Here is a 13,178-nt window from a genome sequence, read left to right as displayed (position 1 = left end):
CTGCTAGTCAAAGCGATGGCTGCTTTACCTTTCCTGCGTCTGTCGGAGATTCGCCGCTTTTTCACCGGCGAGTCACCGTTGCCTCGGGAAACAAGGAGATAACAAGAGGAAGAAATTGACCTCTTAATCTAAAATTGAGGTCAGCGATCAAAGTATAACACGGGAAGGGTTCACAAGGGTCGCGCGGGCATATTCCATTCAGTACGTCAGCCGGTCGTGGGCAGACGGTCGCCGAGTCGCGGAGTGCTTGCTAGGCCTAATTGCCCAGCTCGTTTGGTCGCGTTCGGTGGAATCGTCGCCGTTGGAGCTTTTCCCCGGTGTCTGTGGATCCAGCGTTCTTGTTCGTCGTGCTCTGTTTCAAGTAATTTTTACTTTTTTTTTGCTGCTTGAAGTCAGGACGCGTGAGAAGCTCACGTAGAAAAATAAACGTCCGTGGGTCATCGCGACCGCGACACTGTCGGCCATGCTGACTTGATCGTAAGAAGTGCGTAAGACAGCTTCGGAGCTGCCGTAGGATTTCGCCGTAACCTGCGCAAAACTTACGAAAATTTCGTTTCGTGAATACGAATTTGTTCTTAAGTTTTGTCTTACGCACATTTTTGGCGTAAGATCGTTTCGTGAATCTGGCCTGCACTTCCGAAAGTCGCAGGAAACGTAAGACAGACGCAGACGACGTTGCGAGCAGACGACGTTGCAAAGAAGCAGACGACGCTCAGATAGGGGGGCTCGATCAGCCAATCAGGGCTCGGCGTTCTGACGTCACCACTACCCCCTGCGCAAGCAGCAGACGAACTTGCCCTCCGCATTAGCTCGTTAATTTCCTCAAATTTACTAACAAACTTTTTAATTAGTGGAAATAAACATATGGCTCCACACAGAAACTTGCCGAGCGTCCTCGAAAACCCCTAAATCTGTAACTTTAAGAAGACTTAAAGAGCAGGTGTGTGCTAAAGTTAACACTCGTTCAGCAGGCACAAGGCTGGCGGTGCAAAAACATGAATGACAAGAATATCATCCACATTTTTGCATTGCCAGACAGAAACAGCACGTCTATGCCCCGCCGTTTGCAAGCGACTGAAACGCATGGGGGCTAGTGGACCTTTCACTGTACTCCGTTCTTACTCGTAAGATGAGACTGCAGCCAAGGCTACAGGCGCCAGCTAGACCACACCTGCTTTGGGACAAGCCTTTTTAGCGCGAGCACTCGTTCTGCAAAAGAATGTTTCAAAGCCGAAGTTCCATGCTATCGCACTTTTAAAGCGCGACAGCAACATCGAGCAACCTCAGGAGCCGCATAAGCATGAAATCTGTAGGTCAGTTAATTTGTGACCACTAAACGATCCGGAAAGAGAAATATGTAGAGCCTTTTCACTTCATGTGAAGATAGAGGACCAGTGAAGCTGTTATCTTCACAATGTCTAGGACGATGCCTAGAGGACGTCGTCTAGGACAACCTCAAGGACGACTTCTTGGACAGATGCCGCCTAGAGGACGTCAAAGACGACCTAAAGGACGACGTCTAAGAAGACCTGAAGGATGACTTCTGGGACAAACTTGAGGACGCCGCCTACAGGACGACCTCTAGGACGACCTCAGGGACATCTGGGACAACCTCAGGGACGATGTCTAGGAAAAACTCAACAACGTCTAGGACGACCTCAAGGACGACATCTAGGACAACCTCAAGGATGACCTCTAGAATTACCTCGAGGACAGCCTCTCAGACGACCTCAAGGACAACTTCTAGGACGACCTAAAGGACGACGTCTAAGAAGACCTGAAGGACAACTTCTGGGACGAACTCAAGGACGCCACCTAGAGGACGACCTCTAGGACGACCTCAGGGACATCTGGGACGATCTCAGGGACGACGTCTGGGACAACCTCAGGGACGACGTCTAGGAAGAACAACGTCTAGGACGACCTCAAGGACGACATCTAGGACAACCTCAAGGATGACTTTTAGAATGACCTTGAGGACAGCCTCTCAGACGACCTCAAGGACAACTTCTAGAACGACCTCAAGAATGACGTCTCAGATGACCTCAAGGACGATATCTAGGGCAACCTCAAGGACGACCTCGAGGGCAACCTGTCGGACGACCTCAAGGACGACGCCTAAAGAAATTCAGCCTCTCCGCTCTGGTCAAAACCAAAGTGGAAAGGCTAAATAGGTTGCCGCCATTTATGATTGGCGGCGGCAACCAAACCGGCACGCCAGTTGTCTGGTTGCCGCCGTCACTCATAGATGGCGGTAGCTGTCTGGAGTTTTGTGTCGACATGTCGCTTATCCACGGACACTACACTGGGGAAACTAGCCCTTAACAGCTCCACTGTAAAATAAACGGCAGCCGGAGTCAGGGATTGATACTTGGTCACAGGCTTGGTGCCAGGGGTTGAACCCCGGTCACCGGCGTGGAAGCCGAGCGTGCCGCAAACCGAGCTACAGACCCAGCATGCAGGAACGGGTGGAGCAGAAGCAGGTGGTGTGAGAAAGCAGACGGAGTGGAGAGGGGTGGAAAAGGCAAGAAAGGAGCAGAAACAGGTGGTGTACAGAGTGCACCAAACGAGATGCACTCTGTACACCGGGTGGCCGCGTCAACCGCCCGGAAGAACAAAAATAATATTACCGTAATAGCCCGAGTCATCGCCCATCCCCGAGCCATTGCCCACCCTATTTTTTGGGCCAATATCGATTTCCGAAAAAACACAGAGTCATCGCCCACCCCTTCAAATACCCCAGCGCGGACTCTGCGATCCGCGAACACTCATCCTACCCGAATGACGCGGCCGCGGACCTTACAGTTCGAGGACGTCCGTGACAAAATAAAACGAAGGAGGGAAAGACACTTCTTTTTGTTTACGCATTTCCTCCGTGAGCGACCCCAAAGTGGTTGTGTATCCGCGCAAAAAGAAAACGATGGAGATAACAAAATAAGAGTTTGTTAATGTAACCGCAGAGTGTTAGGTCAAAGTCTGTCCGCCGAAGTAAGGCCACCGCGAACCCGCTCCTCCTTCCCGCCCCTCGAGACCGCGGTTGTGCAATATTTTAGGCAAAGCCAAAGCGTAAATAAAGCTTTTCTGGAACGTCCTACACAGACGTTTGCAGAGCGTCCCAACCGTGCATTGATAGCCCGCCGTGCACGGACGCGCGTATGTACGCACCAAACAAGAAAGTTGCGCAAGAGCTTGCAATTGACAAGGCGCCCGACTTGGCCCGACGCCAAAGTATTTGCCAACGCGACCGCCGGCTTTCCCGCTTTCCCAGCATTGCTCTTGGTCGCTTCTTTGGTCCGCTCGCTCGCTCGCTCGCTCGTTGCGCCTGGTCGGTTTTTCTATTTTCTTGTAGACTTTTCTTTCTTTTTTTTACTAACTAGGAGAACATGGTGACATCCTTTCACGGAACAAAGCGGTGTTTCTAGCGCGTATGCAAGCAACGGACTTCGCTATAGTAAAATATTCTTTCGTGAGCATTTTTTTCTATAAAATAATGAAACTAAATCAAGTTTTGAGTTTGATGTATCTCTAGTGCATCAGCGCTAGATACGCAGAGAAAAATAGGCGGTTTTTTCCGCTTTTTTTCAAGTGTTTGTGCTCACCCACCGAGACATGGCCCACCCCACTTTTTTAACGAATTTCAGGCGGTAGGGGGTGGGCGATGACTCGGGATATTACGGTAGAGAGTTTTCGTAGACCGCATGTCCTCCTCTGCAAAGCACTCCACAACGAAGAAGTTGCTACTGCGCCTGCGCGCCGATAGCCTTGACTATAGAGTTCCGGGTTTCGTAAAGGGTTGCGGGACAGCGAATACGATCCACGAAAACTCCTTATTCTCTTTTGCAGACGGATTGGGGAAAGAGGCACAGAGCACCCACTCCCCACTCCCTCTGCAAAAGAGATTTTTTTTTTTTCTTCCAAACAATCAATGCAAGCGTCCATAAAGAAAATAATAAAACCAGCATGTTTTGCAAGCTGGCTTTCCCTCAATGCGGCCCCTTGCGTTGGGGGAAAGCCAGCTCGCAGAGCAAAACGACGCTCTCGGCAGTTCCGATATATCGGTAGCGGCTGCTATTTTTGTTCGATGTAACCATAGTTTTTGCTATATATTATCACTGTAACATTACTGTGCATAAAAATTGTTCGATATAAGGGATAATACAGCGTAAATGGGTTCGATATAGTCGGGCTTGACTGTAGTCGTAGCCTTTTGGGGTGAAGGGAGTATAGGCAACAAAATGGCGGCTCCCATAAGACAATCGGGCAACGGAGTATCGGTACTCTAAGCGTAGCGGGTGACCGACCAGGGAGTAGAGGTCGTCCAGGGCAATCAGCTCGTTCCTGATCAGGAGGGCGGCCAGCCGGTACAGGGACGCTGGAGTGGGCTCCCCCGCTTCGCCCTGCAAATCGACGGGAAACACGTCATCAGACCGGGGTCCTGGCAACAAACTTCTAAAACTCACTCTCAAACTGCGCACCTAGGTTCCCCGGGATTTCCCTGGAGTACACTTGCAGGCTTCCCCGAGCTCTCAAACTTCCTCGACTTTCCCTGACCACGAGTAAAGTGTTCTTCCAGCTGCGCTATTTAACGGAGGACACTACTCCAAAGGGCAACCTTCTTAACCGTTAGCAAGATTTGTATGAAATCTGCAGGACGTATTGAACACTGTAAAAGAGGTTGCCACATGAAAGTACATTGAACAACCACCGTGCCCCCTTATCATTACCACTTAGACTTGGTAATGATAAGGACAGGTTCTTCCGATGAAACATAGTATAACATCATTGCCACACAGCTGCAGAGAGGAACTACAGAATTAGCAAAATTTTTATTTAAAATAAATAAATAAAAAAAAAAGGATCTAGACGATTTAGTTTTTGCATGTATACTAGGTTAAAGAAATAGCAGCTTTTTATTAGAAAAGAGCATGAAAATGTATTAAGTTCACAGTTTCGTCCTTTACAAACTTTCAGCATAGAAACTCCAAAAACTGGCTGCACACATCAATTCGTTTTGATGGCAAAAAGATTTTACCAAGACAAATGCGTTTGAATGTTCAGAAAGCTGCACTTCAGATGTGCAAGCAAGTTGAAACTTTCAAACAACATTTGTGACATGATCTGCAAGCTAATAGGACCACATGCTAACAAACATAACTTTAAATAATAATAGTAATTTTTTAGGTAGTTTTTTTTTTTTTTTTTTTAGGAGATTTGTGTTATTATGTGATACAAGACTGTGTATCAAACACTCCCTAGTATGCACGTTACTGTTTACGAGGTCTGCGGACTTCTGCGCTGCATTGTTTCATCAATGACGAAACTGGGAAGTTCCTTCGCTGCCATTCAAGGCAGATAATACCCCTTTCGTAGACATAGTACCGTCGACGACGTCAATTTACGAAGAAGCGACTCTACCGCACCGGAATCTTAACCGTGCAAGTACACTAAATGTCCGTGTTGGACTTACGACCTTGCCACGACCCTACTTGGCGGCAAACTCTCAACGCTTGCAGCCCACTGGGCCCCAAGCTAGTTGAAGTTTGAAGATCCGATACAAAATTTTGATCTGGAAAAACTGTACTCAGTCTATGCCTTCGTACATCCCTCGCTCATACACAAATTTTCATTTGTACGGTCGGCTCTCAGCAATTCAAAGTCGCGTTGTGCAAGGTCAAGAAAGTGAGGCGCCGAAGACGCCACATCGACAAATATTTCCTCTTCCTTTTACATAGAGAAACCTGCTCGTCAAATCAAATTACCCAACTTCCAGGCTCTTTATGTCAAGATCCTAAAAAAGAAACACCTCAAAGGCTTTGCCCACGACCCTGTTCCAACCAGACTGGGTGAGATAGTCTATAATTGGCCGACTTCCGGACAGCAGTGCCGAGAGTGTTTTTTTCCCTATGCGCCGAAGTACATTTGAAACAAATTATAAAATATATTGAGGCCAGAGATTTTCCCGTCTTTCACTAAAAAAGAAATCGGCAGATGTTTTTCACTGTTTATTTTTGTGATATCATTGTATTTGGATTATTTGTTTCAGACAAATGCAAAAAACGATGACCATTGGTGAGAAAATTTCATTTAAACTAAGAGTTCAAATCTAAGAGAGGGTTTCACAAACGCAGTCCTAGCTGGGGCAACGATTTTTAGAAAGCGGTGTTTTTCGGTTTTAATGGATTTCATAATGTTTACCTTGGGCGAATGTTTGTCAGTACTGTTCACTTAAAATCGGAAAGTTTCCAGTCAATATATGTTACGAACGCATTTTAACTACCAGAATATGCATACCCCAGTACTGACCCTCACCTGGTAGAAGGTGAACTTGAAGCCCAGCACCTGGCTTATGGTGGCAGGGTTGCGAAGGAACTTTGTCAGCAGAGGGACAAAGAAGTCCTCCAGATGGAGTCGGCACTCAAACGCCTCCAGAACCACGTCCAACACGCGGTTGGGGTCCAAATTGAAGCAGCCTGCAGAGACGAGCAACAAATCAGTCACAAACTAAACATACGCATCTCATATAATCCCAATATAATTTAAAAGCACTTAAATTGCTTGTATGAACAGCGTTTGTCACAAAATAAATTTCCAATAAAGTAACAGCTGCCACTTTTAAATGCACTACTACTTGCATCACAAGACTATTTTGAAGTCAAGAGCGATTCCAAAACATACCTCTATCTCTGGGTTGACGTCTCAAAATAGGAGCACGTTTCGAAATTGCTTCCAACTCAAAACATGCAAAAAAAAGAACATTGCACTAAAGAGTTGTGTTTTCAAATGAAGGTTTATTTTGGTGACTTATTATAAACAAATTAATTTTTGCGGGCTGAATGATTTTGCAAATTTTGCATAGTGTGGGTTCCGGAAATATTTCGCAGACACAAAATTTCGTTACCTGAAGCGACATGCCGTGTATGTGTGCTATATAGGCTGACACATTCGCATGATCAATTTTTGGCAATATATTTTAGGTTGTAAACTTCTTAAAAATAAGGTCCTCGTGAAAACTAAGCCATTAACAGCATCTGCCTTGTCCAGGTACATAAACAGTTTGGGGAGAGTTCAATGTCCCTTTAAAGGGACACTGAGCTCCCCTCAAACTGTTGTCTGCTTCGCACAACCAAAAAGACAAAGAAGAAAAAGAAAAAAAAAAGGTGGTCAAATGTGGCCCCATAACTTCCGGCAACTCTCTCCTCCTCTATATTTCTCCCTCCTCTCTAGTGGATAAGTCGCACCATTACTTCTTGCTCGTGTTTCGGTCTCAGGCAGTTGCGTTTTTTGGCTTTTTAACAGCTTGCCCACTAATAACGGACCATGAAGCTCGACCACAAGCGTGACTCATGTTTCGGTTTCAGTGTCTGCTTAGCGCGCTCTCCAGCAGAAGGCAAAACCCCCCCTGTTGCTCCATTTAGCTTATGTTGTATGTTTTGGCAGTTTGAGAGAGAGAACGCTTCATTTTGCCAAGAAAGAAAAAAGCAGTAGCTTGTAAGCGTTTGCGTTAGGACTACATGGCTTTGGCGCGGAGGCCCGCTTTAACCGACGAAGAGATACAAAACCTTCTTTTTGAAAGTGATCAATGCTCGGGCTCATGTGACAACGAATCCTTCGGCCTCTTCGATTTTTCGGAATCAGACGATAGTTTGATGGACAGTGACAGGAGTAATGAAAATGATTCGAATCCTTCAAGCATTCCATCAACTTCGGCGTCTGCATATCCGAGACTCGGACCAGAAGTCCCAATTCAGAGCAAGATACCACACATGGAAGTCAAATACGTTTGTGTCTTATTTTAAAGCAAACTGCCCATTTAAAACAACAATTTTGCTGTACATTCCTTAAAAAAAAAATGAGTAGGCAAGGGGTTAAAAATATACGTGAATCTGTAGCAAAATATTGATTGGGTAGCCTTTTGACACTACCGTAAAATACCAGGCGAGCGCTCACTAAAACTTTGGAGATAATCACAAAAAATGGGGGATGGGCGCTTGTCCGGTCATCAATTTTACATACAGATGTACTGTGTGTATTTTCTCAGATCTTACAAATTTGGTAATGGGCGCTTAATGTGGAACGGGTGAATGTGCGGTATTCTATGGTATATTAAATTTCCTGGCAAAAAATAAAAATTAAACTTGGGGGGGGGGGGGGTGTCAGCATTCCTTTAAAACAGTTGCGAGAATAAATAACTAATTGTAAAAGAGATGCACGATTTCTACAATATGCAAGAGGGTAATTAAGGTCAGGCAGACACTACCATAGAGCACCGCATGAAAACACTGTGCAGGATCGACAAAAGTTGAAACACAGGCAGACCAACTCGTGGACGAGTCAAAGCAAGGTGACATTAGTCGAGTCAAGGTGGCAACGATTTGAAATGATTCATCTAGCAGGAAAAAGTAAAGACAGCTAAAGGAGATAATATATTTCGTCAGACTACATCCCAATCAAGCACAAACGGGAACAGATTATCCCACAAAACCACTCAAGAAAGCAAATAAAACTGCAACAAGGCAGTGCAACAAGCTTTCAGTAAATGCCACTCGAAATTATTCCTCGGCACTTATAACCTAGAAAACACAGATTAGATTTTTCTCTACGCAGTGGCAGTCGCGGAAAATTTTTAAAGAAAAACAAGCGGCATTCCCTCCTTTAACTAACAGCCAGAACAGGCGGCTACGTGATCTGGTGCCAATTGTATACCGCCCATACAATCATAGTCACGCGCAAGTTGGCAAAGTGCAGGACATGTGCCAAGTTCCAGACAATGTTAGGGTTCAGCGACTTCGGTCATTACGGTTATCTGACACGAACTGCTACCCGAGTGCTCGTCGAGGCATTGGCCCGTCACGAACCCAAATCACGCGCTCACGCAGTGCTAGCGTCCAGTCTGAGTCACATTTGATAATCATCACCCCGCGGGTATCCAAACACTGCGACGCCCGTGACTCCAACACAAAGTTTCGCGAAGGAGAGACCGAAAGCCTTCATCCTTGAAATCGCACAGCCACAAAGAAGCTTCCTTGTCAGCGGTGACAGTGAGTAACATTCCAACTGAATATCATCGCACGGCTCCTTAGACGATTGCCGTTTATGGCCAACCGACGCTTTGCTGTATGTCTCCTGGCTTTAAAGCGTTTTCTTCCCGCATGCCATGCATTTGACTCCATCGACCCGGGAACACCGAACAATTCAAACCACCTCCCTGCCTCCTTCGCTACCGTCTCTGAAGTCACACACGTCGAGAAAGTTCCTCTCTCTAATGCTCTGGACCTTGAAAGTGTAAAAATGTGTGAGTAGATAAATGGAAAGAGTGTCGAGCGGGCCTCACCAATGAGCGAGCGCATCACTTCTATCATGTAATCGGGGCTGATCTTGCTGGTGATCTCCTGGCTCAGCTCCGTGGTCAACTTGGCGTAGCCCTCGCTCTCTTCCCGGAACAGGTTGTACTTGTTCTGCTTGTAGCTGCGCGGGACAGACCGGGCGCCATTGTAACGTACAACCACAATTTATATCGAAGCATGGCACGGCTCTATCCTACATCCAATCAAATCAAAGCGTGGAACTGCTCCATCCTCCAACCAATCAAGGCAAAGCACGGGACAGCTCCATCCTAAGACCAATCGAATAAAAGCGTGGAACAATCCCAAACTTAACGAATCAAAACAAGTAGCCCTCAAAAAACCTGTCCGACAGCCTTCCAACTGCCATGTCGTAGGTCGGACAGATTCCACCGTGGATGTGGCCAAAAGATCCACCATCCACACGGAAGAATTCGCATAAAGCGAACCTTTGCTTGTTTTGCTCGTTTGGCCTTTAGGTCAGTGTGTCAGGACCCCGTCCCAAACAGACAATGCACTCTGTGTCAGTCGGCTTGATGCGAAGTATTGAGGTAAATTAAAATTTTCGTGACTCTCCTACGACGAACTGTGGCAGCGGCGGCTCGCAATCTCCGATGTCACTAGTGACTATGAGTCATGCAGTTGATGTCACCATGTCACATGACCGCTAAAATGTCACGTGACATAAAGACGCTAGGCAGGTACATCTTAGACATAGATTGTCACGTAACCTATAGGGATTACACTAATGGGGAAAGGCTTTGTGCATACACCCACCACAACGCTGAGAAAATTTCGCCGCTAAATTTAGCAGGCAGATTTCTCCGCTAAGTTTAGCGGGAAACTGCCTGTGTGCAGCAGAGAATGCTGCGCCTCGGGTGTTGTCGGAATTAATCCGCAGGACACGACGAGGAACTGGGATTCTTTTTTTTTTTCCTCATAAGTGACACCCGGCCGTGTTATCGTGTTTTCACAACTTTTTGTGACACCCCGGACCTGAAAACTAGCCCTAAAACAAGTTCTATATTTAATACCACTTCTGCCAAGGTACGGCACGATGGCAACACTCACAACAGTCGTGTCTTGATCTTGACAAACTTGGTGAGCATGACACGGCTGTTCTTCACGATCCCGCCGTCTCCCAAGGTCTCGATGTCCAGCCGCTCCTTCAGCAGCGAGTCGGGAACAACCTGCAAACGAATGGCCACACCAGAATTCGCTAATCGTTTTATCGAACTTGCAGCCAGATAGCTTCTTCTAAGCACTTTGGTGTGGTCTTGTAGTGGCACTTTTCTGGCACTCGTGTCAAGACCATAAGCCTACAATTACGGTCCTACAACTACAGCCACCCTTAGATTGATCTGAACCCACCGGTGGCACCGAACCCATGAAGACGGCACTGAGGGGACAGGTCAAAAAGTTGCGAAAGTTGGGGAAGGGGAGCGTGCAAAAAAAAAAAAGGCCGAAAAGAAAGCAAAGACGTTCACTGCCGAAGTATGGGGATGCTACACAATGTCAATCGGAAGTGCTCCCAGTTCCTGTCTAACCCCATTTGAGATCAAAACTGCAGTGTGGCCTTCGAATCTGAGCGAGGAAGCGGCACATAAAACTCCCTCGCAAGCCACGGGTTACCAACCCGTCTTACGGTATCACTCGATGTCACAACGATGTCGTAGAGTCACATGGTGAAACATCACAATGGGACATTGTGGCGTCACGCGATGTGACAATGGGCTACGTCGTGCGACACCACAATGTTACAGAACGACCGTCACGCTAATGCCATTGTGCAAACACCGCAATGTTACCATTGAGGCTAATTCCCACAGACACGAAAGCACTACAAGCTGACCCTATGAATGATTTGCATTCAAAATGGTCAAAAAGGTGCGGCACCGTCGCATTTTCCGGCATCTATCATGTAATGAAAGCCAGAAAATGGTATCCAAAGATGTTACTTCACGCTTGCATCCTGTGCAGCCCGAAGCCTCGCGCCCCGCTGCACTCACTCTTACCGGCTGCAGAAGTCTCGCGAGTCAGGCGGGACGGCTCACCTTTGCACAGCCGCCGACGAGCCAGTAGAAACGGTCCCTCTGGTCACGGTTCTCCACCGACAGCGTCTCCATGTCTGAAAAACCACGACACTTGGGAACTTGCGCCTGCTGCAAGTGTCGAGCTTGCACCTCTCGTATCTCTTCACAAAGTCATGACACAAAAAAAATTACATGTCATGTCTCTTCACAGAGCAGAGACCTAACAAAAAGACATGATAGAAAGACATGACAGAGAAATGTGACAGAGACGTGAAGCGAAGCAGTGAAAGAGACATGACAAAGAGACACATTGTGTCTCTTTACAAGGACTTGACAGAATGACTTGACAGCGAGACATGACGGAGACGTGACACGAAAATGTTAGAGACACGACACAGACATGTCATGTTTCTTCACAGAGACCTGACAGTATGACACGACAGCGGGACATGACACAAACATGGGAGAGTCATGTCATGTTTCTTCACAGGGACCTGACAGAACGACACAACAGCGAGACATGACAAAGATGCGACAGAATGGTGAAAGAGACATGACAGACGCGGCACAGACATGAGCAAGACATGTCATGTTTCTTCACCAAGACACAACAAAAGACATGACAGAGAGATGCGACAGATCGACATGACAAAGACGTGACCCAGGGGCATGATAGAGAAACACAAGAATGAGCAGCTCACCCAGCAGAAAGATGACGTCGGCCAGCATCGAGGGCAGCTCCTGATGCAAGGCCTAGACGAGACAGTGACACTCTGGAGATTGTTTTCCACTCCAGTGGCGGCGGACAGAACCAAGCGCAGCCACCGCCGCCGTCACTGGATGGGCTCGGCCCAGACTTACAGTCACTTCGGCCAGTGCCGACACAGCTTGCTCGACTTTCAGGCGATCCTCCAGCACGTGCCAGCAGAGGTCGTGTAACAGAAGCTGCATCTCTGCAGCAGCAAACAAACAGCACAAAGTTAACCCAGAAGTGGAAACAAGTTTTGAACTCTTTCCAGTATGGTGCCTGGAGCACATCGCTCACAGCTACGTTTAGTCTTCTGTTCTATGCATGCAACGAAAGCGGTCGTGAAGTGGCAACGAATGATGTCACAAAAGTCAATGTCATGCTGTCTGATGTTGAAAGTCTGGCGGTTGGACGTAGTTCTGGACAAAAGTGCGAGATAATGTGAGTGTCGCCGTTATCACTGGATTCCAACAGACCGACACAACCAAGCGTTCAGCGCACACGTGATGCTGCCCTAACTTCAGTTCACTAGAGGCAGGCGGCCAGGGGCGGAACGGTTTGTGCCGTCTCGTGCCCTACCCACGCAGAGCTCCGTCAAGGTTGCTGCAGATGCTGGAAGACTAAAGTTCCCTCAATGCATTGCAGCAGGAGTGGCATAGTCAAACTGGCTGGTGATGTTGGTATGCTCCTAGCTGCCGAAGCTTGCGCGCACCGTCAAGCTGGAGGGCAACCCACAACAGAACAGGCGTCTGCCACATACAGCACCACTGTTGCGACACTGTAAGGATCACAGACGGCGACAGCATAGCAATGTGATGACGTCACCACATGGAAATAAAGGGACCACTTTTTAGAATGTCGCAATTGAAGAGCCTTTTGGAGGCCGGGTACAGTCAGTTATTCCCAGTGTGGTGACGAAGCCGTTGGGGCGGTTTGCTTATGGTCCTCCGGAGACACTTGCTGAAAGATGTGGTTTCTCCTCCCTTTTGGCGAGCCGTTTCGCATAATATTGAGGCTGTGGCGTCGAAGTCTGGTGTTAACACATTTTTTAGAGTG

The 13,178-nt window shown here is 47.4% G+C and overlaps 1 protein-coding gene across 16 annotated transcripts in view; it reads right to left on the bottom strand.

Moving 5' to 3' along the window:
- Positions 1-13,178, bottom strand: part of LOC8029916 (THO complex subunit 2) — a 70,830-nt gene that overhangs the window by 55,304 nt on the left and 2,348 nt on the right. For 9 of the 16 annotated variants that reach the window (XM_042289834.1, XM_042289837.1, XM_042289836.1 and 6 more), the window contains exons 3-9: positions 12,236-12,327; positions 12,076-12,127; positions 11,396-11,469; positions 10,413-10,531; positions 9,332-9,465; positions 6,304-6,470; positions 4,302-4,397 (exon numbers count right to left, since the gene is read on the bottom strand). In XM_042289834.1, coding sequence (XP_042145768.1) covers positions 4,302-4,397; positions 6,304-6,470; positions 9,332-9,465; positions 10,413-10,531; positions 11,396-11,469; positions 12,076-12,127; positions 12,236-12,327 — 734 coding nt within the window. The remainder of the gene's footprint in view (positions 1-4,301; positions 4,398-6,303; positions 6,471-9,331; positions 9,466-10,412; positions 10,532-11,395; positions 11,470-12,075; positions 12,128-12,235; positions 12,328-13,178) is intronic. The other 7 variants (XM_042289847.1, XM_042289843.1, XM_042289833.1 and 4 more) reach the window with 1 other exon arrangement.

Source organism: Ixodes scapularis, unplaced genomic scaffold, assembly GCF_016920785.2.
Source record: "Ixodes scapularis isolate PalLabHiFi unplaced genomic scaffold, ASM1692078v2 PGA_scaffold13__105_contigs__length_92229423, whole genome shotgun sequence".
In the NCBI taxonomy this organism is placed as follows: Eukaryota; Metazoa; Arthropoda; class Arachnida; order Ixodida; family Ixodidae; genus Ixodes; species Ixodes scapularis.
This window is presented reverse-complemented; position numbering and strand designations above follow the sequence as displayed.